The 22240-nt window shown below is 44.4% G+C and overlaps 2 protein-coding genes across 2 annotated transcripts in view; one reads left to right on the forward strand and one right to left on the reverse strand.

The window, feature by feature from the left end:
* The first annotated feature begins 2135 nt into the window (after window positions 1-2135).
* dda1 (DET1 and DDB1 associated 1) lies at window positions 2136-6764 on the forward strand. The gene is made up of 5 exons (XM_008284758.1): window positions 2136-2454; window positions 3950-4030; window positions 4234-4285; window positions 4469-4530; window positions 4737-6764. The coding sequence occupies exons 1-5, from the start codon at window positions 2446-2448 to the stop codon at window positions 4839-4841; spliced, it is 309 nt and encodes a 102-aa protein (XP_008282980.1). The 5' UTR covers window positions 2136-2445; the 3' UTR covers window positions 4842-6764.
* A 109-nt stretch (window positions 6765-6873) lies between these two features.
* ano8b (anoctamin 8b) overlaps window positions 6874-22240 on the reverse strand; it is a 42470-nt gene continuing 27103 nt past the window's right edge. Inside the window, exons 4-20 of the mRNA XM_008284759.1 lie at window positions 21732-21870; window positions 21040-21136; window positions 19101-19217; window positions 18793-18920; window positions 18537-18698; window positions 18304-18456; window positions 17929-18055; window positions 17656-17711; window positions 17495-17569; window positions 17198-17332; window positions 14815-15062; window positions 14273-14432; window positions 13745-14155; window positions 12570-12761; window positions 12121-12252; window positions 11220-11330; window positions 6874-10826 (exon numbers count right to left, since the gene is read on the reverse strand). Of these exons, the coding sequence (XP_008282981.1) occupies window positions 10083-10826; window positions 11220-11330; window positions 12121-12252; window positions 12570-12761; window positions 13745-14155; window positions 14273-14432; window positions 14815-15062; window positions 17198-17332; window positions 17495-17569; window positions 17656-17711; window positions 17929-18055; window positions 18304-18456; window positions 18537-18698; window positions 18793-18920; window positions 19101-19217; window positions 21040-21136; window positions 21732-21870 (3187 nt within the window). The 3' untranslated portion in view covers window positions 6874-10082. The remainder of the gene's footprint in view (window positions 10827-11219; window positions 11331-12120; window positions 12253-12569; window positions 12762-13744; window positions 14156-14272; window positions 14433-14814; window positions 15063-17197; window positions 17333-17494; window positions 17570-17655; window positions 17712-17928; window positions 18056-18303; window positions 18457-18536; window positions 18699-18792; window positions 18921-19100; window positions 19218-21039; window positions 21137-21731; window positions 21871-22240) is intronic.

The following is a 22240-nucleotide window of genomic DNA, read 5'->3' on the forward strand; positions in this document are numbered from 1 at the left end:
AGTGCCACAGTGTTGGTGGCAGCTCCTGGAGACGCGCCGGAGCTGTGCGCCGTTTGGATCCATCAGCTGGAGGTGCGACTGAAGCGCTGCAGCCTCCAGGTTCAGTCGGTGCGTGAGAGGAGCTGCCCCCTGCTGCCGCCACACCACAGCGGACACACGGTCTGCCTCGTGGGGGAAAAATAAATGCACTGAAGGAAATTCCATTCGTCCTGTAAATATATACATATATATATTTTAAATATCCAGGATGAAAACATATTTGGAAGCACTTGTGCCTTGTTAAAAAATATTATTGAGCCCATTTATATTAAGAATAATAACAAATGTTGGTCCACATCTACATTTTTTAGGTCTGGCCTTGATACCTTAGGTGCATTAATCTGTCTGTTGTCTTCTTATCAGTTATTGCATTTGGCTTTTGCAATGCACTACAGCAGGGTTTGTGGATAGGCAACACACTAACAGGAAACTGTATGACCAGGGGATCCAGTTAGCTGAATCATTACATCTGGTTAAATGTGGTTGATTTCTTAAATCAGTCAAGTTTGTTTAAAACATGTTTATAAAATGTAGAAACAACATTGCTTTTTCATTCTCTCTCTTTTAATGTTTTCTATCTTGAATGCTCGAAAAAGTTCCCACAATTTTTTTAATATTCTGCACATGCAGCGTTTTGCAAAATTGGATTTAAACATGTTAAATTAATGCAAAAGCAGCCACTCCATGCCATGTGTCATTTGTTTGATTGTCAGTATTTAAAATGTCTTACACACCTTTGCTCAAGTTACCGTTGGAAAATATCCGACAAAGGCGAAGACTATTCATCCCATCTCATCAGCATTTCCTCCTCCAGCATCAGGAGGAGCTGGTGCTGTGGCAGTTGCCATGGCGGTTGTTGCTATGGAGCAGTTTGTGAGGAGAGCAAGGAGGCAGGTGCCAGCGAGGTGAGAGAAGGCACAGAAATCAAGACCCAGCAAGCCCACTGAGCCCGTTGTACATTCTGGTCTTCCTCCCTAGAAAACAAATGTATCTTAATTTAAACAGCGTTACGGTCCTAAACCACTCTGTCAGACAATAAGGTACAACTGAGGTGCACTTTTGTTCTCTAAGGTACAACTGCTGGTGTTGTACCCTCACAGGTTCTGAGTTGGTCCACATGGATTTGTTGATACTGATAACACTGTACTGTGGTTTTGTAGTGTCACACAGCTGGGAGCATATAGGTTACATATAGAGGCCACAAAAAGGGACAGAGGTCTCTTTAAAACCATCAGTCAGAATTAAAACTATATTTTAAATGCAGAATTGGTTAGTTACTGGTTGGCAATTTAGTTTTTACAGACTGATTTTGCACGTCTTTACCATGTCTTGTTTTTTGTTGCTGCCTGACTGACAACAGGTGCAACACTTTGGTCCGCCATGGCTGTTTTAAACTAACCAGCTGGATGAATAAACTTGATTTAAAGTAAAACCAATAGTGTGAAACTCCAAACTGCCTCCAAATGTCTTCTTTTTTCAAGCAACTCTATTATTATATGTTTCAGATCTCACTTAATCTCTTGGTTTCAGCAACATAAAGCTACCACAGGTGCAGCAGTCAAACAATTTTACTCTGAAATGGATTTGTGTGACTGTTGTGATGATGTCCTACACCCACTTATACAAAACATTTCCCAGTGTGGTCAATTCTCCACATGCCGTGCAAGTTCAAATATTCTGTCATTGGAATCAACAATCATCTTAACCAATTTCTTTCTTAAACTTAATGCATTGTTTTTCTTTTTTAAATTGTTTTTTTATTACAACATCCTTGATGCTTTGGCAAAGCAGATACTCATGTCAGTAAAGTGAACCGTTAATGGGAACGAGCCTTACCTTTTCCACGCAGTTTTCTGTATACAGATGAACATCAGAACCTGTTTTAAATACATACATGAGATAAAAATGCTCCCCAAACTATGGATCAGAAGCTGGAAGTGTTTTTCATAATGCAGCTCATCATGTGGGAGCGCAGGCTGCCTGCTCAATGATTTAGGGCGGGGCTAAACCCAGTTGTGTTTAATGATTGGCTCTCTGCTAAAGCTGCTACCACGTGGTGACAGAGCTGAGCCAATGGATGCTCTCGGGGCGTGGTTACGGAAGCATCGCCACCATCCAGCCATCATGCTAGCCGAAGACTGAAACTAGCTTTGCGAACTCATGCAGTGACAACTCGGGTAATGTTTTTTTAGGAGTGTAGTTTGGGCTTTGTTTTCATGGGCACTGAGCTATAGAATGGAATCGACAGCTTGTGTATGAAGGTCGCTGTTTTCTTCGCCAAGAGGACCGGATACGGCAGCTGTCTCGGTTAACTAGCCAGCAAGCTAGCGCGGCCATCACGAGCAGCACAACAGAGCCACCGAGCCACAAGTCGGCGTTTCGACGTTGGAGATTTCTACCGTCATCATGGAGAAGGTACTCATCACACGCCGCGCTTGTAACGTTAGTTCGAGCTGTTCTGCACTCCTCAGAGGGCATATGTCAATGGCGAGCTAGCTGAGGGTGGGTAACAAGGAGCTAGCTGTTAGCCACACCTGCTCCTCCTGCTGGCATTCATGTCCAGAGGCCGAGCCGGCATCGAGCTGAGCTCTGGAGCTGCTCGGCTCCGTCTTGTTCATTTGAAACCACTTGCTGTAGTCCGTCTGGTATCACAGCCAGTGTGGAGGTTAGTGGGGAGGTTACAGGGAGAGCAGCAGGCCTGTCAGTGTTCAGGGCTGCTGGGATGAGGGAACGCCCAGCACTGGCAGGACTCACCTGCACCCAGCTCACATCTGGATGGAGAGCTGTGGACACTAACATCAGCTGGTCATTTATTACTGCTGGACGACATTCTTCTCATCAATAACAACATTCTGCTGACTGAAAGTAGAACCTATGTGAAGGGAGACAGACAGATGAGGATGATTTTAAATGTAAAGTGTCGGGACGCGTTCAGGTTTCATTTGGTGGCCAGATGGGGCCACAGAAGATCTCGGGGTGGCACCCAAACACCAAAACTCCATTTCACAAATTCAATTATGCTGTCATAGTGCCGAATCTAGCTGAGCTGACAGAACTGTAGAATCACATACAGATTGGTTTTGCTTTTAACAGAACAATATCTCCAATATATCCAAGCACGTAGACTAACACAAGCATGTCTGGGTTAGTTGTGTGAAAACCTTTCAAATTAGCCCAGAAGATAAGAGGCTTGTGATTTTAACATGAAGGATTCTGTCCATGTCTAATAGTCTAACAGCCAATTGTGCCATAAAATGTGTCTTCATTGTTATTTGGCTTCCAGCTGCCGTGGTTTTCACGTTATGGTCCAGATTAGAGAGGTCACATCCTCAAACACATCCATGTTAATGTCACAGCTGCACAAATACTGCAGTGAAATGGAAAACTCTGCCTTGTAAAAGCAACTGAGCGTATGTGACGGCTCACCTGTCCGAGGCAAAGTTCAGTGTTGTTTATCGTTAGATCCTGATCGATCCTCCATGTCTGGGATTATTCATAGTTATGGACAATTAATGAAGTTAATGCGTGCAGCTCTCTCGCTCTTTGGAGACATTCAGATCAATTCTGATGCTGCAGGTATTTAATAAACTCAGAGGAAAGACGCCTGCGAACAGCCAGAAGCTCCTCTTAATGCCTTTAGATCTGCTTGTATGTGTCAGGAAAGCTAAAGGCAATCTGTGTCCTTTGCGCTCTCTTTGATGTTCATGGACGGGATGCTCAGCCGAATGTGGCTGCATTGGCTGGAACTTGGACGTTGGAGTCTCAGGGAATGAACTTGACCTATCAGAGCTGGGGTGGCCAGTGAGACTTCAGAGGTGGCCTTTGTCCCCTCCTGGAGGCACCTCTAGTGAGATGAAAGAAAAGACAAAGCAGAGCTCAGTCTCATTATAACATCCCTTTCTCCCCACAGGCCGATTTCTTGAAAGGACTGCCCGTCTACAATAAGAGCAACTTCAGCAGGTTTCATGCAGACTCTGTCTGTAAAGCATCTGTAAGTAGCCTCTAATCATATTTATTATCCACTGTGGACAGGATGATAAATGGTTGTTTAACATATTTGGGCATAATCAAGACAGGACACATGGGCACTATTAAATGTGCTGCGTTTGCTTCTTAACTGAATTCTACATATTAAAATGCACAAAGGAGGAGGAACAACTAAAATCTATAACCTCTTTCTGGTCTGTTGTGCAGAATCGCAGACCCTCTGTGTACCTTCCAACACGTGAATACCCGTCTGAACAGAGTGAGTGCAGCACAAATGTGCATCTTACATTTACACTACAGGTTCATTAACAAAAGCCTTTGTTGTGGTTTGTCATTGACATGTTTTCACTGAATGCTTATTAAGCAAAGCTCATCTGGTGCTCTAAGCTGATCACTGTTAAACGTAATCTGTCAGTAATATGCTGGTTGTGTTTGCCAACAGTTATTGTAACGGAGAAAACCAACATCCTCCTGCGTTACCTTCATCAGCAGTGGGACAAAAAGGTGAGCAGTTCATCAGAGGAAATGTTCTAAGTTTGCCTTCATTTATTGACAGTAACTAGTCTTTGTAGTTGGAGTCTCATTTAGGTCTCAGCTGATCACAAGTGTCACAACACAATGACTTGGTCCTTGGTGCAGTGACTGAGTTCTTACTGAAAAGGAATTCTGTGATTTTTTTTGACTCCTGTTTAATTCTTTATGTCAAACAGAATGCAGCAAAGAAGAGGGAACAGGAACAAGGTGAGGGCGACAGCCCAGCACCCCCGAGGAAGATCGCCAGGACAGACAGCCAAGAGATGAATGAAGACTCATAAGTGTGTGTGTGTGTGTGTGCTTGTGAGAGAGTGTGGGTGTGTGTGTTTGCATATGCAGGGTATAGCCAACAAAAACAAAGGATAATCCGACCTAAGTAAGGACTTCTTACTTAGGTCTACACGATCTACACGATGGCAGCACGCCTTTCCTGGCATGACATGAGGTCATCCATAGAGAGTTCGGGGAATTTCCATCGACAAAGCAGCCATTATGGTGTAAAGATCATGTGCATGAAAATGATGTAAGCAGCAGTGATTCTGTTATTTACTGACAGAACACAGCTGTCAGAGGAGCGTTGTGTTGTAGTGATGTTGGCCATTCCCTGTGTAGTTCATGTATATGTGTGTGTGCATGCTGAGCTGTGAGTGTGTGTCGTGTGTTGTACTGTGTGTGTGTGTGAGGTGAGTGGACAGGTGAAAACGTGAGTAGATTTAAGATGAGAAACAGACTTGACAGATGAAGTCAGACACTACTCTTAAAAACATAACTGGTACATGACTTGTGTAGCCTTCTGTCAGCTGGAGAGTCTGTTCTGATTCGTGTGAACATTTTGTTACTGTTTTAATTTTATTATAAATATTATTGTTTATGTATTGGCAATGAGCTTCCTGCCAGCCACAGTGCCCACCCTCTCAGTTTCACTGCCCACTTTGCAACCACATGGGGGCATTGCAACATTTCTCCACACTGTTTGAATCAACAGAACCAGGAATGCACTGTGAAGAACAGCACAAAGTAGAAGCAACTCTTCCAGAATACCCCTTAGATGTGTGTTTATGGTGAATATTCATATCCGCATTCTATTCTGGGACTTGTGATCGTAGGAAACATGTTGTGTTGGTGTGTCTGAGGAGTATTTTAACATCTAGCGCCACCTTCTGGCTGACCGAGGCGGGTAAGAATGGGACTTTCTGAGTTTTAGCTGTTCGTTCACCGAAAGATGTAAAAGACATGGAGAGGAAAAAGTTATGGCTAAAATGGCTAAAATAAGAAAATTTAAATTGCAAGACTGCATTTTTCAGTTGCACAATTTGGTAACAGCACAGATGGTGAAGAACAACATCTATAGTAATGTTGGGAAAAGGGAAAAGAGCGCATTATGTGTAAATAATTACCAGTACCAGAATTAGTTTATCCAATGGAGTATCTTTGTGTCTGCCTTTTTGTAAAATAATACATGCCCATGGATACAATACAACATGACCCTTGTGAAAGTAAAGAGGAGAGCCCCGACGCCCAGTGGACGTTATCTCGCCTTGCATGTTGATGTTTTCACAGCTGGGTGTTATATTCCTGGACCAGTAATACAACTGATGGGGTGTTGGGGTCGTGGCGTTCTCTTGCGTGACTGTGGAAGGTATTAGCCTAGAGGCCTTACAACTCGTCATCGTGGTTCGGACCCTTTTGCTCCCCCAGCTCAGGGCCCAGGTTAGCTGTGCTGTTCGCCTTGTCTTCGTGACAGCCCTGGATGGTTCTCGTCTGTGAGCTGGCTTAGAGGAACACAGGGGGGTTTAAAGGGGTGTTATACTTTCAGCCATAGAATGCACAATAAGCATGCACAGCAACGTGCAGTCGCCATCCTGCCTTGTTCCTGACATTCAGTTTGTATTGGTGTCATATACTGTGCAACACTGAATAAAGCTTCTTTTTTTTAAACGTTCTTATCACTGCCCAGCAGAGTCACACTGAAGCCTCCTGTCCTTCCTGTTCTTTTATCAGTCGATGCTGCAACGTGGGTCGACGGTGTGGTCAGTCATCTTCCTACTGACAGTGTAAATACCCCCCTCGTTTTTCAAATCCACGTTCCGCTTCTGCTCAGATAGACTGTTCGAGGACACCCTAAGCCTTGCCCCCATCTCATGTGTGTTAGATCAGATATGTTCTTTTTAGCTTTGCTCAAATAAAACTGGATTGAAACTGGGCTTTTTTTGTCATGTGGTGCTTAAAATACATCCTGATGCTGAAGGTAACGCGAGGGAGTGAACGTGATGCACAGTGACGGTTCTGCAGGAACAAGCTGGTCACAACACAGGAAATGCATTTGAAATAGTTTTATTAACTATTTTTCAGGTCTTACAAAAATATGACAAAATAAATTAAAAGAAATAAATAATCCCATTTCCCAGTATTTTCCTTTAAAAGATCTTTTTTTTTTTTGTACAGTGGTACATTGGAAGAGCGTATGATGTTCTGTAAGTGAGGCTTCCATGAAAGTGTCTCAATTTTGAGGTTAGGGTCAGGTTTTAATGTAGCTCTGGTGAGAATCTCACCTCTTCACATCCACACTTAAAATCCAGAACACAGTACATTTACTAAATCCATTCAGTCCTTTCCCACTGATTTCACATTGGACTGATAATTCTTGTACGCTGAAGTTAAGCCCGAACTCTTGAAACAAACCACAGTTGCTTTGATAGTGAATTTGGAGACGTGTGAGGAGCCTCGGCTGTCACGAGGGGATGCCTGCGCTTGGCTCGATAAAACGGTGGTGCTGCTGTCGCTCCTGGTGTGGGATGAAGTTTTCAGCGAAACCAAAATCTGTTACTTTTACCTCGATTAATGCTGATTTAAAGACCTCCATAAGAACAGCGTGCCAGATGTTTTGCTGCAGCTAAGAGTGCAAGGTTGAAAGAAGTGATGAGTTGGTTTTATGCTATCCATGTCTACTCTATGAAGCTGATAACTTTACCTGAATGAGGCTCACACTGAGACCCAAACCTCCTCTTCACTGTGCCCTGATCTCGGCCTTCTCCTGTTAGTCACATCCTCTCCACACAAACGATGATGAATGGACTCTATTGCATCATGACGTCATTCATCCCTGAAATCCGATAGGTTTCATTAAACCGTTCTCGGCTACCATCCTGCTCTCTGCTGGTCCGTTTCCCTTTAACTGAGAATGACACACAGAGATATAAGATTTCTCTCAGCCTTGCACTTCTCATTTTACATTTATAATGAACAGTGGCCTCCAAATATTTTAAAAAAAGAACATAATGCAGTAAAATGATAACCGGGACCACACAAACCGACGTCCTGTCTGTTTCCGTATTGCATTTAATATCGATAAGATCTTTTTGCCCGACTGTGGAAGTACATTTTTTGTCTTTTTTTTGTGTTTTAGGCGGGTGAGACTGAAACATGGTCTACACTTAAAAATCTGACACATGAAAGCAGCAACAAAAACCTGTCGTTTTAATTGGGGATCAGGGCAGATTCTTTACATTTTAATGGAGGGAGCTGACACCAACAGTGAGGGGGACACAAAGAAAAGATGCATAGAGTCTAGATGGGGACGACGCAGTGGAGGTTTAGATTTTATGTTGTATTACAAGTCAACTTCAGCTCAGTGTTATTGCCAGAATCCTTTGCTGGAGGTGAGCGTGTGGAAATGCATAGTTAATGTTTCTGTCTCTCAGCCTACAGTACAGTGCAATGGCCTCTACAACTCGTCACTGTGAACCTAATCTAATGCGTTTCCCTTTCTAAGCTGCAGCCGGACAGTTCTGCTGCCTGAACACTGATGACTAGTGACAGATGTTGGGGAGGAAACACAATCATGAATCCAAACAAGGGAATTTTTTCTGTGCAGGTGAACTGGCACCACCCTCTGGAGACCCTGCAGAAGTGAAACACCGGTTAAATGGTGCGATGATGGGCTTGATTACTTAAAGGTTTTTTTTAAACCAGACCATACAGTACTGTGCAAACGTTTTAGACGCTTTGTTTACGTTCTTATTCTTTATGGAAACGTCTGATTAGTTTCAAACGAACAACTCCAACGACACAAAGAAAGAAACACGTTATCGTGCAATAGACGGTATGGCCTTTGCACTTTTGTATGAAGTTAATGACTGTTATTGAACGCATCCTCGTATTCTTTTAGTGCCTAAAGCGTTTGTAGAGTACTGTGCATCTTGGGTTTTACAGTAAATCCTGAAAAATACTGCTTAGGTTATAAAAAAAAAAAGGAATTTATCCATCATCTGCAAAACGGTGCGTATCAAAGCAAAATGAAGATACGAAACAAAACAGAGGCTCGTCTGAATGTTCTGAAATCCCATATTTTCAGGTGAGAGACGTACACCACGTAGAAACAGGGACAAAATAAAATCCAGCTGTTGCATAATGCGATGAGGCAGGCTGGTGTCGGCTCTCTCTGCGTTTCTATGCAGGGTTTAGTGCAAACGTTACGTCTTTAACTCGATGTTCATTTGCCAAGTCTGGGTTGGAGTGTGTGGAGAGAAGCACCATCTGTGTTTACAAGGTGCTCTACGGGCTCGGATGGAGAACAGCACGCAACAGGCATCCATGCTCCATTTTCTCAAAATCACCTTCATCTGCTTCTTTATTTATTTATTTTTTGCTTCTTTTCTTGCCTCCATTTCGCTTTCTTGGGAGAAATAATGACACTGATAACTGGACTTACTAAGCTCTTTAACAAATCAGGTTGTTTTTTTGCCACAGGATGGGAGGAAGTGTACAAAGCTCAGATATCACCTCTGCTTTGAAAATAAAGCTGGTGATATATCGGGTGATTATTCAGGAGGGGATCTTGATAAGAATTATTAAAACACTGACTGATATTGCTTTTCCATTTTTCCACTTCAGTACAAAAGTGAAGGGCCCAAGAATTCCTCACAGGTAAAAATGAGACAGATATCTAATGATCACTTGTGTCGTGACACCTAAAAAACACTCTCAGTAGTTATTTGATGTACAATCGGTAATCCTTTCATACCACCGTGTAAGTTTTTTAAATCTCTGTCGTCCACAACAGGCCGTTACGTCCTGATGCGAGGCCACCGAGATGCTTACAATTTCTGACTAGAAGAAATCAAGAAACACAGCTCTCTGCTTTAAAGGCTTAAAAATATTAGAAACGCAGCTCATGCATTTCTTTATGTATTGCAGACAAGGAAGAATTTGTATGTTTGTGTGTGTGTCGGTGTGTGTGTGTGTGTGTGTGTGAGGGAGTGTGTGTGTGTGTTTTTTCGGTCATGATAGAAGGGCTTACGTCTTTCTTACAAAGCCTGTTTTTTGTCTGTCAGCGAAAAAAGCAAACCAAAACAGCAGTCATCTCTCATCAGTTTCATCTTCGCCTCTCTCTGCTTCAAGTACTTCTACACATGGCCTGTGACAGCACAGAAGGTAGGTCAGGCCGTTCCTCACAGTAAACACATCACCTCTTCGGTGGAGATGTAACCAAAGACAAGTTTGTTTTTTTCTCTCTGGAGCCACTAGATTTTAGAACCGGCTGGCTCCAAGTCTGTCGAATGACCGTTCTCGGACCCTTCCCCTCCAGGCGAGGGGATCTCGTCTGGAACGCCATTCAAGTCAGACCTGGAGGGTTGTCTCTCTGATGACTGTGATGATGATCCTTCTCCGGATCTGGGCAGCGGAGCCCCGTTCACACACGTTCCTCCCTCAGACTTCCCAAAGTTAAACAGTTTCCCAGGGTTGAAGGCTTTGCTGGGTGACTGAGAACGCTCCTGAGAGCTGCTACCTGATAATGAGGATGATGATGACGACGATGCTGTCGCTGTGGCGTTAGTGGCCGTGGCGGCGGCCACAGAAGCCGCAGCGCCTTCCTTCTTATTCTCAGGTGACTTGAGGAACTTGAAGCTCAGGAACCCGGGCAGTTTGGGCTCGCTGCCAGTGGGCGACTGAGGGGAGCGTGCACCGCCTGAGGAGAACTTACTCTGCAGCGGGATGATCTGTTTCAGCTTCATCACGTTATTATTGGCCAGCAGGGAGCTGGGCCTCTTGGGCTTGTCCGACCCGCTGCCCCCTCCTCCGCCTCCGGAGCGTGACTTGCTGCCGTGACTCTTGTCGTGGTGGTGATCCCCGGAGGAGTCACCTTTGCTGTCGTCCCGCTCCCTCTCTCTGCGGGCCATATGCTCCGCCTGCCGCTGCCTCTCTTCCTCCTCCCTCTTCCTCCTCTGCAGCTGCTGGTAATGCTGCTGCGCCTGACGCTCGTGCTTCTGCAGGGGAAAGCAAACAGTCCCACAATGTGTTCACCAGAATCAGCACAAGCCCAGCTAACTATCACAATACTGCAGTGCTACCCATCCAACAAATCCCTTACTACAGGAAGAATCCTGCAATAGTTCTGCAGGGGGCCACTACAAGCTCGTTTGTTTTCTATGTTGTGCAGTTTAGCTGATTGCTCTTATTGCAACACGGCTTTGTTGATGCAATATTGCAATAAGTTTAAAGCACAAAACTAAAAAAAGAAAGCTGCAGTGCTGCAGTAAAGCGTGTGTGCAGGGTGAAGTTAAAGAGGCAGTCTTTAAGGACTTCTTCTAAGTGCCTCAAAACTTCTTCAACACGAACCACGACACACTTATTTTGTCTAATGTGGCCTCATCCTTTACCTTAAAGGCCTCCCTGCGCTGATAGTCCAGTTTAGCCATCTCTTCTCGGACCCACGTAGGAATGTCAGGAATAGCCACATGGATGACGTACTTCAGGAGGATAGCAAAGTGCTGCAAACAGACGGACCGGTAAGAAAGTAGAGGAAAACACTTCATCACATAATCCGAAAAATATGAATGAACATGTAGTGTATTATCAGAACTGGGGCAAAGTGTCCCAGAATAGTTGAAAAGTGGGGTTAGGTTCAGTAATTGTTGTGCAACATTCGGGCAGTAACACCGTCCTTCTGATGGGCCTGACTTCTTTATCAGGCCAAGACAGAGCTGCGGGCTGTTTACCTGTTTCTGAATATAGGCAGCCGACAGAACCGGTGTCTAAATGTGTTACAAGCACTGGGAGCAACACAGAAATGGCTTTAAATGATGTGTCCGTGCTCTTCCAAAGGACTGAAACAATCGTCAGTTTGAACACCTTGTCTCGAATAAGTTGCTGCATGACACATTTAGTCTGGTCAGCACTTACCAATTCCCCCGAAAGCATCGGAGCAAGAAGGCTCGGTTCTGGTCTATCAGCACATACTGTGTACATAGTATGTGAAATCTGTATTGTTCAACCATCTCTAACCTTTCTCTACGTTTCTAATCTCTTGCACCACAATGTGTTATATTTGAAGATGTGGTTTGTGTAGATTCTGCCACAAACCCCTTAAAGTTTCTGGAGGCAGAGAAGTCACACACAGCAGTGGCCGAGCGCAGCAGCTGGCACGCTTTCTGATTAGCATACACTTTGTGCTGGGTCACAAGAAGGGGTGATTTTAAAAATGCTGGTGCCCAGAGAAAGTTTGAAAAAAAGCTCTGCTCTAAGCACTTCAGACTGACTAGCGGGAGCGAGCGCTGCTACCTCGAGGATGACGATGGAGATGATGGCCATCTCGGGGCTGAGCCACGGAAAGAGGCGCTGCAGCTGACCGCACTGACCAATCAGGTAACAATTCACGATGATGGCAATCAGGCCCATGGCTTCCATCGCAGTCTGTGAAGGAGAAAACAGAACAGCTTCTAGCTTTGCTCTTTCTGACGTGAACATATGAAAAGTTAAATTCTGCTGTGTTACTTCAGCCAGAGTTTGGTAACTGATTACGTAAATGGCATCGCTGCATACCACAGTTCATGTTAGTGCTGCCCTGATTTAAACTCCTGTCTTTTTACATCTGCACAGCGTAAGTCTGCATCACTAGAGTATATATATATATATATATATACACTGTCCCTGTCTGTAGGTGAAAGAATTTACAGCCAAGACCAAAACATCCTGTCCCCGTGTTAACCTCCACAGAGTGTATTTCTGACCTGCCACTGGCCGATGCTCTCTACTCGGACTCCAAAAGGCCTCTGCAGACCAGTGCAGAGCTTAAAGGCATCACTGCGGATCTCAATGATGTTGTTGATGAGAGCACACATGGCAGCCAGAGGAAAGGCAGAGGAGAAGAGCACCACGTAGCCAAACTGGACAAACATCTCTTGGTAGTCCTGGAAGGTGTCCTACAAGGAGACAAACCAGAAAACATCACATCTAACAACGTCTGAATGCTGCTACCTGGCTGCTAGAAGACGAGACGGACTTTCTGCAGATTAAATCAATGGTGCCTAATAACAGAAAGATATTTTTGGCTCTCTGTAGCTGTCATATAGCCATTAATAGTCTTCTGGAACATAATCTAGTGCTATTCACATCACATTCAGGACACTTGTGAAGGTCATGTCACTGTGTAGGCGGAGGGATGCTGTAGGATTCATGTTGCAGTGCTTCACATGAAACCTGAAACAAGAATCAGAAGAATGACCCACCGAGAGCACAGCTGGTTTCTGCCTTCAATTATCAGAAACTGGAATCTACCTGAGAACACAGTCTACCTGGGCGTCATGTCTTCTATGCACGGTGGGTACAGAGCATGAGTCTCCAGTAGTTTCATAAATATATAGGTTTTACATTTACACTTTATTAATGCTACAGAATTTCCCCTATAAAGTATTTAAATTCTCTTCTGTTGTATAAAGAACTTAAATTTAACAATCAAATCAATCATCTCAAACACATGTTGAGAAGTCGGAGCAAATCAGAGATGGTAGTTTGCATGTTGTTGAATTGTAAAAACAAACAGAACAGTCATACAGATGTCTTGTTCTTTGGCTGCCACTGAACAATAAACATGCTGCAGCTGGATACTTGCTTACAAGCTCAAGGACGAGGGTTTGAGAGGATTTTGTTAAACTGAAGTTGTTTTTTTGGGGGGGGGGGGGAAGTTGTGAGAGTTTCACACTCCTAGAACTAATGAATCACAATTTTTAAGGCTTCACAAATCCCTACGACCGAGGTGATGGACAAACTGCTACCATGACAGTCTACCATAATAGACAAACAGGAGAACTGGAACTTATCCTGAATGGATTCAAATACTGCAAAGAGACATCCTTTAAATCCTGTGCAGAGTGTACAGGTTGGATTAACATAAAGTTCCTCTTACAGCATATGTCTGCATGCAGCTCTCCATCTCGGCCTGAGTCAGTGTGGTGCTCTCTCTCTCCTCAGGAGGATCCATCCATGATTCCCTTTTCGTTTTGGCCTCCAGTCTCTCTGCGCTCCGGCCTCTTCTTCTGTGACGCAGTGATGTGCTGCTCTCAGAGCCAGAAGGCAGCGATGCAGCGCTGCCGGCAGCAGCGGCGGCGGCAGCAGCAGCAGCAGCGGCGGCAGCGTTAACTCCCTCAGTCCCGCCTCCTGCTGAGTCCTTCACATCATGGATGCCATTATCATCGTCATCATCACACATTTCAAACACAGATGCAGGGTCCATTCCTTTTTCCACCATCGTGGGGCTCCCCTCCTCCAGGAAGCTGTTGTCCATGGGGGGCCCGGCGCAGGCCGGCCTTCTGTCCACCTGAACAACAACAACACCGATCAGCAGCATCCTCCAGCACGATCAGAAGAAGACAAACAGCAACAATTGCTAAGAAGTGATCAAAGCTCTGCAGCACATGAACACACGTCACCGTACCTTCTCTATGAAGCTGACTTTCCTCAGCTTCAAACCGCAGTCGATCAAACTTTCCTCCTCCGTCTCTCCTTCGCTGAACCTCCCGCTGTCAGCCTCGTCCCTCTCACCTCCCTCCTCCTCATCAGGCACTCCACATCCCCCGTTCAAACACTTCTTCTCCCTGAGAGGAGACGAAGGGGCAGATAGACGTCAGACAAACCCTGCATGTTAACCGCCTGCAGTGGTGTTCCGTCGGTGTGTTTACTCAACGTCCGACAGGCATGAATCATAGCTGCGTGCAGCGAGCCGACGCTGGCAGAGGAAGATACAGTGACTTTCTATTTAAACTCTGGCAGGTCTGCTGGTGGTGACTAATGCTGTGAGTGTTGGTGTGAATGACAACTAAACACATAATTGTTATTATTCATCACGCTGATTGTAAAACAAAGCGTCAGTTTCTCTAAATTGTTCATTTCACCTTCTTCACTAGTCTGTAGTAGCAGCGTGTTTTCTTTCACTGTATTACTTTTGAGCTGATGTTGAGTTTGAATAATGACTGTGACCTTCTTTCCGGCTGCCCCACTCCGGGCCTGGTACCCCTCAGTCCAGGTCCCGGCATGGCCTGGTCAGTGGGAGAGGCCTGGGCTTTTCCAGCTGCCAGTCGGGCATATTTTAGCAGCACCGAGAGCAGCAGGTCCCACACGGCTCTCAGCGTTAACTCCCCCAGCTTGTGGCGCTCGTACAGGTAAGGCTGCAGCACCTCCTTCACATTTTGAAGGAACTGGCGTATGATGAGCAGAGTGGCCAGCATCTGACAAAGACAGCGGAAATCAGTTACAGCGCCAAGGGAACACAACAGGAACTTGTCAGAGTGTTTGACAAAGCAACCCAGAAAAATGCAAATAGCCTGAAATGCAAGCAAGAGGATCAGTAAACAGAACAGAGGACGTAATCACGAGCTGAGAGAGCAGGAGGATACACCCTCGAGGGGAAAAAACGCATTGAATCAATCAAAAGACTATTATGTATGCGTACTATATCCACAAGCAAATCAAATAAGGAAGTAAAGTGCAGCGGAACAGTTCCCTATGCATTAAAAATTTCATACGTCAGTGGCCAGGAGCAGTGCAGTCACAGTTTATGCTCCTTCTGATTTACTCGGGTTATTACCTTTAAAATCACATTTCAATGGCATTTGAAGCAGTGAAGCCGATGACTAATGACAACGTAAAGCCTTTAGCTAATGCCCACTGTGGGGAACAAATGCAAATCATACATATGAGGAAGTACAGAATCGCACCTTAAAGGATAACTACAGTTTATTACAACTTGGATTTACTGTCATGGTTCTGGCCTTCATTACCATTCATGATAACACTGTAGTCAGTCAACAGTCAGACTTTTATATTAGTTTTAACAAATACTCAGGACAGCAAAACGTACTGTACTTGAAAAAAACACAGGAAATGATCAGTCTAGCTGTAAGTTTGCAGAGTTCTTGTTTAAACTTTGACCTACCAAACCTAACAAATGCACATGTTCCGGGCAGTGCAGGGTTACGTAAACCCTCGAGGCTGAGCTAACTTTCTGTTTAGTTAAATCGGTTTAACTACGACACTGTTATCCAACTACTTGTGTTTCTTTCCCCGCTGGTTTCTCAGCAACAACTTTCACCAGTAAAACAAACTGATATCAAAGCTGCTGGACGTGAAAACAGAAATAAAGGTGGATCAAACCAGAATTGTCTTTTCACACTCACACCCAGGCACTAATTATATTTTCACACACATACACCCAGAGGACAGACGTTTTCAAGAACTGCAGCATCACAGAGAATCCTTTACTGGCTTCGATATTAAAGCAATCGTCTCCAATTAACACAATGCTGATGCACAACGCTGTTCGCTGGAGCCGCTGGCCGCAGCACAAAATGCAAACACAAAACCGCAACGGATTCCTGACAGGACATGGACACAGTGTTATTATCAGTCAATGATGGCAGCGATCAGAAAAGGAGATGCTGTTCTCCCACCGCTACCTCCTGAAGCCGTCGGCACAGGTACATCTGAGTCATACTGTCACAGTCAAGCTGGCAGCACCTCATGTTTTCTTTTTTTTTTTTTTATTTTAGTCACGTAAGAGTGAATTAAAAGTTAACTGAAGAGTTGATGAAAGGTCTTCGCATGTTTTAGTCAGCTTTCTTTTAACTCAATTCCTCTCTAATCAGTTGGAAACAAGAAGGGTCATGTCTGCTTACAGTATGCTTTACTCTGGTGTGGCGGCTCTACTGAGAGCACTTAGCAAAAGGAAAATGGACTTTGCCAAATTTTTAACGAAGCTGAGCCGTGCTGACCGAGGACAACTCTGAAGTCCGGTGACGTTAACGGATCGTGACAAGCTCAGTGAGGCGGCGCTCCGGCTGAGGGCGTAATGGAAACTGACAGACAGTGAGACTTTTGAGGTACGAGCGGTGAGAGCTGCATCGGAAGAACAATTCACACAAACTGCACGGAAGGAAAAAGGCCAAAACAAAAAATCCATACTGATTGCACATCCCCATATTAAAGAAAAATGGTCTGAACCAGGACAGATCCTTATGAGGTGGCCCAGCGGGAGAGGGATGGAAGGATGCGTTGTGAGGTTTCAGTCAGTCACATATAAAAGAAAATCCATAATTTAAACGATCACAGATTATCCTCTAACAGCTACAGAGAAGAGCTCCGGAGAAAAAAAGCGCTATAGCCATGTAGTAATGATTCAAATGAAAGGAGGAAAATTTCCAATTTGGAGCTGAAAGCTATCACCAGACGATCAATAGGCAAACCCGAGGATGTTCTTCTACAAGTCAGGCTGGCTGTTGATGGTCTGGTCGCAATGCAGCATGCAAAGAAACGACGGAGGTCAAAAATGGACCTTCCACCTAGACAGAACCGACAGGGATCATACTTTGGACCTGAGTAAAGCCCTGAAGAACCAGGGGACAGAGACCATAAACATCTGGATCTTGAGGATGAGGGAGGGCAGCAGATTGACCCGGACCTGCCGCTGCAGACTCCGCAACAGAGACAACACCAGCAGCATCTTCCACGAACGGACAGACGGACGGATGTGTGGATGAACGGGTGTTTAAATCGATGCATGTAAGCAGAGAGAGCAGAGCGTTTAAGGATGGCAGGGAGGCGCCTACAACACATCTGGGAAGCAAGAAGAACGGCACAAACAAACGATGAAGCCGTCTCTTACCTCTTTCAGGCGCTCCATGTCTTTGAGGTAGAATCCAATGTAAAAAAGGCTGAGATAAGAATTTACAAACTGAAACTGCAAGAGAAAGAAAACTGTGTGAAGAGAAATGTTGTGTTTCATGCTGCTGGGTTAGATGCTGTGAAATCAAAGCAGACACTTACAAGAACCATTTTGATGATGAGATTTTTCTCATAGGCACTCTGGAGTCTATAGTTTTCTGTGGAAACACAACATAAGTCATCTCTTAATTTACCTCTCAAAGAAAGTAGCACACTGTAAAATTAAAATCATTGATTAATCAGAGTTTAGAGGAGATTACTAAAGATCCACAAAGAAGCCTGAGCAATCGAACGCAATTTCCTTCAGATTATCTCCAGTAAGAGACGCTCTGCTCTGAGTGTAGATCAGGATCAGGCCACAAGCTTGACTCTCACCCATGTCATTGAGCCAGCAGGCGATTTTCCTATACACCTCGTCGCATGCAGTCACAGTGATAGCGAGCATGATTTTGGGGATGAAGCGAGCCAGCCGAGGCATTTCCTTGATCCCCATCACAAACTCCTGCAGAGACACAAATACAGCTTTTTACAAGTCACATGAAAGCAGCGGTGAGAACAACACAGAGCGACTGCCTGCTTTTGCATTTTTCCTAATTATCCATCACTTGTATTGTCTGTGGTTGCTTGACGCAGCTGTAGAAGAACTTTAACAAGCTTACTGCTTCAATGAAAGCAATTTAAACTAAAGAGATGCACAGTCAGATGCTTTTTACTGTCAAACCTTCTCCTGCTACATCCATGCAGACTGACCTGCAGCTCAAAGCAGATGAGCATGACCAGGAAGACAAAACAGAGACAGAGGATGCAGATGGGCAGGCTGACCAGCCACCTGAACACTCGCCTCCGCCATGGAGGGTAGTAGAACTCCTCGCATCCCGTGATGGGGCTGCAGCGCTTCACTCCCTGAAAACAAGGAGAGAAAGTGAGAGACAGCATGAAAGAGGAGAGGAAAGAAAACCTCAGAGCTGTAGTTCTTTTCTCACCCTGAACTGAGGCCGTGGCTCCTCCAGGGATTCGGCGGGCGTGTCCAGCGTTCCCCACTTGTAGGCCAGCTCAGCGCCCCTCCTCTTCCAGCGCTCCAGGAACAGAGTGGCCCACACCACGTTGAACAGAGCAAACACCACGCAGCAGATGTCACGGCTCGTCTGAGACGCCCGAAACACAAACACGACACATGTTTGACTACGGTCAGGTGACACAGTTTTCCAACTGACGACTGAAGTGTGGGTTTCCACTCACCTGATCCGACTCTGTGAGCATCCAAAGCACAAAGCCGATCACAGCAGGATACAACATAGACGTGGTGTAGAAACCCAGCCAGGCAAAATACATGGCGATCTTCACCCCGAAGTAGTCGCAGATATCATCTGGATACATCAGAGACGACACAAATTAAAATAAATAAGAGAGATTTACATATTGTCATATTGAATATGTCAGAGAACAGAATGTATGAACAGAGATTCACAAGCTGGTGATTCAACGTGTGTCAGAGGAACTTTGCGTGTTGTGGTTGTGGTCCTGCTGACGTGCTTTGATCTACTGACCTAAAGGCTGTTTCTCACAAACAGCCTGAACCCAAGACTTCATCAGCTGACTGAGGATCCGCTGCTCATGGAGAGGAAACACCTGCTGGATCACACCTCTCGCGCTCAGCTCCGGGACTGCAGAGAGTGAAGCAAAGATCAAAACACACTGAACTGAATCCGATTTGTTAGAGAGAAGAGCACAGATAGATGAAGAGTAGGCAGTAAAAGCCTCGGGTCACCAGTGGGTTCGTTGCATTTCTCAGTCTTTGTGTTAAGATACAGCCAGAATATACAGGAAACAGCCTGAAAAACGCAAACAACCGAGAACAAAACGTCTTCTGCAGGCTTAGTGTGACCTCCTTCTGCACTCAACATGTCTTGAACTCTTTTGGGCCGACAGTACAACAATCATTGCACTAATTATTCAAGGTTTGAGCTGCCTTTTGTTACGGTTGTATGACTCTTATCGTTATGTCTTCATCCGTGTTTTGTGGTGCTGCTGAGTATTAAACACATACAGTGTCAGAGCTGGAAGCTTGCTACGATAAAAGGCGACGTCTCAATCACGACATTCCAGTCAAAAAAACAGAATCACAATTTGTCTTCAGCGAGGTCTCTATCAAAACCAAATCATCAGACATGTTGTCCACTGCTCCACATTCCTCTTTAATAACAACCTGGAGAGAGACAGGAAGGACACAAAAGGAGCAGAAGGCCAAGAAAACTGTGAGTGTCTGATTAGAAGTTTCTCCTTTGAAAAACTGGAAGAAGTCTCACAAAGAACTTGCTCAGCATCTGGCAGCTTCATCTGGAGGCCAAATTGATCCTTCTACGGTGCCGAGAAGTTTGATTAGAAATGGCCTCTGTGGAACGGTGGCAGCCAAGAAAACATTTATGGAACGAGGCTAAAGGGCTGAAATATGCAGAAGCTCACAAAGGCTGGAGTGAAGACCAGGTCTAGTCATTATGTGAGAGGAAGAGTCAGATAGGTACGAGAAAGTGAGACGTGGTGGAGGGTCTGGAGTGGGTCGGGCTGCTTTTCTGCTCGAATCAAAGGAATGCTGGAAAGTACAGACCAATTCTGATTCATCGTCTTAGAAAGAGTCTGATTGGAAATTAGTCATCCTCAAATAAATTCATCCTCTTCCAATAAAGAAAAGGCAAAATTCACAACAGTCACTCAAATAATGACAAACTGAAGAAAATAATAATAAATAAAAATTTGCTAAATTATAATTTAGTGAAATTAGACGTTGCTTTTGAATTGTGGTTGACAAGAATAATAAAAAAAACAACAACAACAACAACAAACTGTCCTGGATCAATGAGAGGCCTTTGCTGATGAGCAGTGGACCAATGAGAGGCCTTTGCTGATGAGCAGTGGACCAATGAGAGGCCTTTGCTGATGAGCAGTGGTCCAGAACACCTGTCAACAGGTGCAGAAGTCTGACTGAGAGTTACAGAAACACCTGATGGCAGTGATTGGCTCAAAGGGTTGTTCAGCTAGATATTAGTTCACGGGTCCCATCAGGCTGGTTTGCTTGTTTTTTAATATTTCTGTTGAACCACAATTCAAAAGCAACGTCACGATTTTCATCTTTATTTATTATTACTTTTGTCGATTTCAGCTCATTTCAGTGACTGATGTTATGTTTCCTTCTTTAATGTGAGGGTATGAATACATCTGAGGACAACTTTATGTATATTCTGGTTGCATCTTGACACAGAGGCTGAGGAATGCACATGTAAAGTAGTTAAAGGTTTTCTAAACAACAAACACAATGACAGTCTGGGACATTTGTACAGAACTGTAAAGAGAAAGTTAAATGTTTTGACTCACAGCCATCACAAACCAAAATAAATGATTATTTCTAAAGCCTGTCAGAGATGATGTGCCTTCTGTTTGGTAGATATCTCAGCATTTAGTTCCACTGTACTGACAAAGGATGCAGCTTACTGATTGGCTGGCCCTCCAGGAAGCTGATATTATGAAGCACCTCCCCATGTTTGGCACGTAGATTGTCCAGCCAGTACTTAATGATGCTCTGCCTCTCCTGCAGCAAACAAGAGGTAGAGGATTGATTATCAGAGAGACTCACATCTACCTGTGGGTTGTTTCATCTCACATCATAAGTTGACTCAATCATTTCTGATTTACTTGGAACTTTTTTCTTTTTAAACTGTGGACAAACTATGGATATTATTAAACTAGACTATCGACCAATATTTTGTTTTTTTGGCACAACTTTTACCAGATAACTCATTGTTTTTGTTAATGTGTGTTAAAAGATGGGACCTTTTCATGACAGTTTCACTTTTTCCTCATATTTTAACTCAAGATTAACTGAAATCATTTGATCTTAACGTTGCAGATTCTAAAGTAATGACATGATGAGAAATACCAGAAAAGATTTCAGGCATTGATCTTGAACAGTTCCTGAGATACTGTCATCTAAACATTCGATTTATGAGCACTGAGTACTGAAAATGGGTCGACCGGTAATCTTGGAAAGTATTTTAAATGTAAGTCTATAAACTTTACAAACATCTTTTTAAACATCCACATTTTGTGCAATAAAAAATTCAGGCAAATCAGAGATGACTGAGCAGAAATAAAACTGAGATGATGCACATGTGTGAGACACCGACCTGTGAGGTGAAGAAGCACAGCTCGCTCTCGATGTTCTCGTAGATGTAGTCCTCCTCACAGGAGAAGCTTCGTGTTCCTCCACCAAACTCGGGCTTCACCGCTTTCCTCAGTCCCATTTCCTCAGCACCTCGCAGCAAACTGCAGAGCAGCACACATTTTTATTTGTATTTTTTGTTTTTAAACCATCCTCAGACACTCAGCCCACGTCTTTAATCCGCTGTGCGACTTTGCGGTGTATCAATTTTACTTCAGTCTGTTCTGATTACGTCTCCTTTTGTTAGCGATTGCCTACACGTCCCAGAACTCGCAGATAATGACCCTCGAGCTGTTGTATTCTGCCGACGATTATACCGCAAAACATGTGGGCGGAGAGAGCAGCATTGTGTGTGATTGCATAGTAACAGCGGGAGGGTGTTGTTTCATTTATCCAGCGAGATGTCAAACATTTGACGGGTACGGATTTGAAAAATATGAGGATGTGCTGCTCTTTTTAGTGCTTGATTAAAGC

The sequence above is a fragment of the Stegastes partitus genome, unplaced genomic scaffold, assembly GCF_000690725.1.
Source record: "Stegastes partitus isolate 25-593 unplaced genomic scaffold, Stegastes_partitus-1.0.2 Scaffold371, whole genome shotgun sequence".
NCBI classification, from domain to species: Eukaryota; Metazoa; Chordata; class Actinopteri; family Pomacentridae; genus Stegastes; species Stegastes partitus.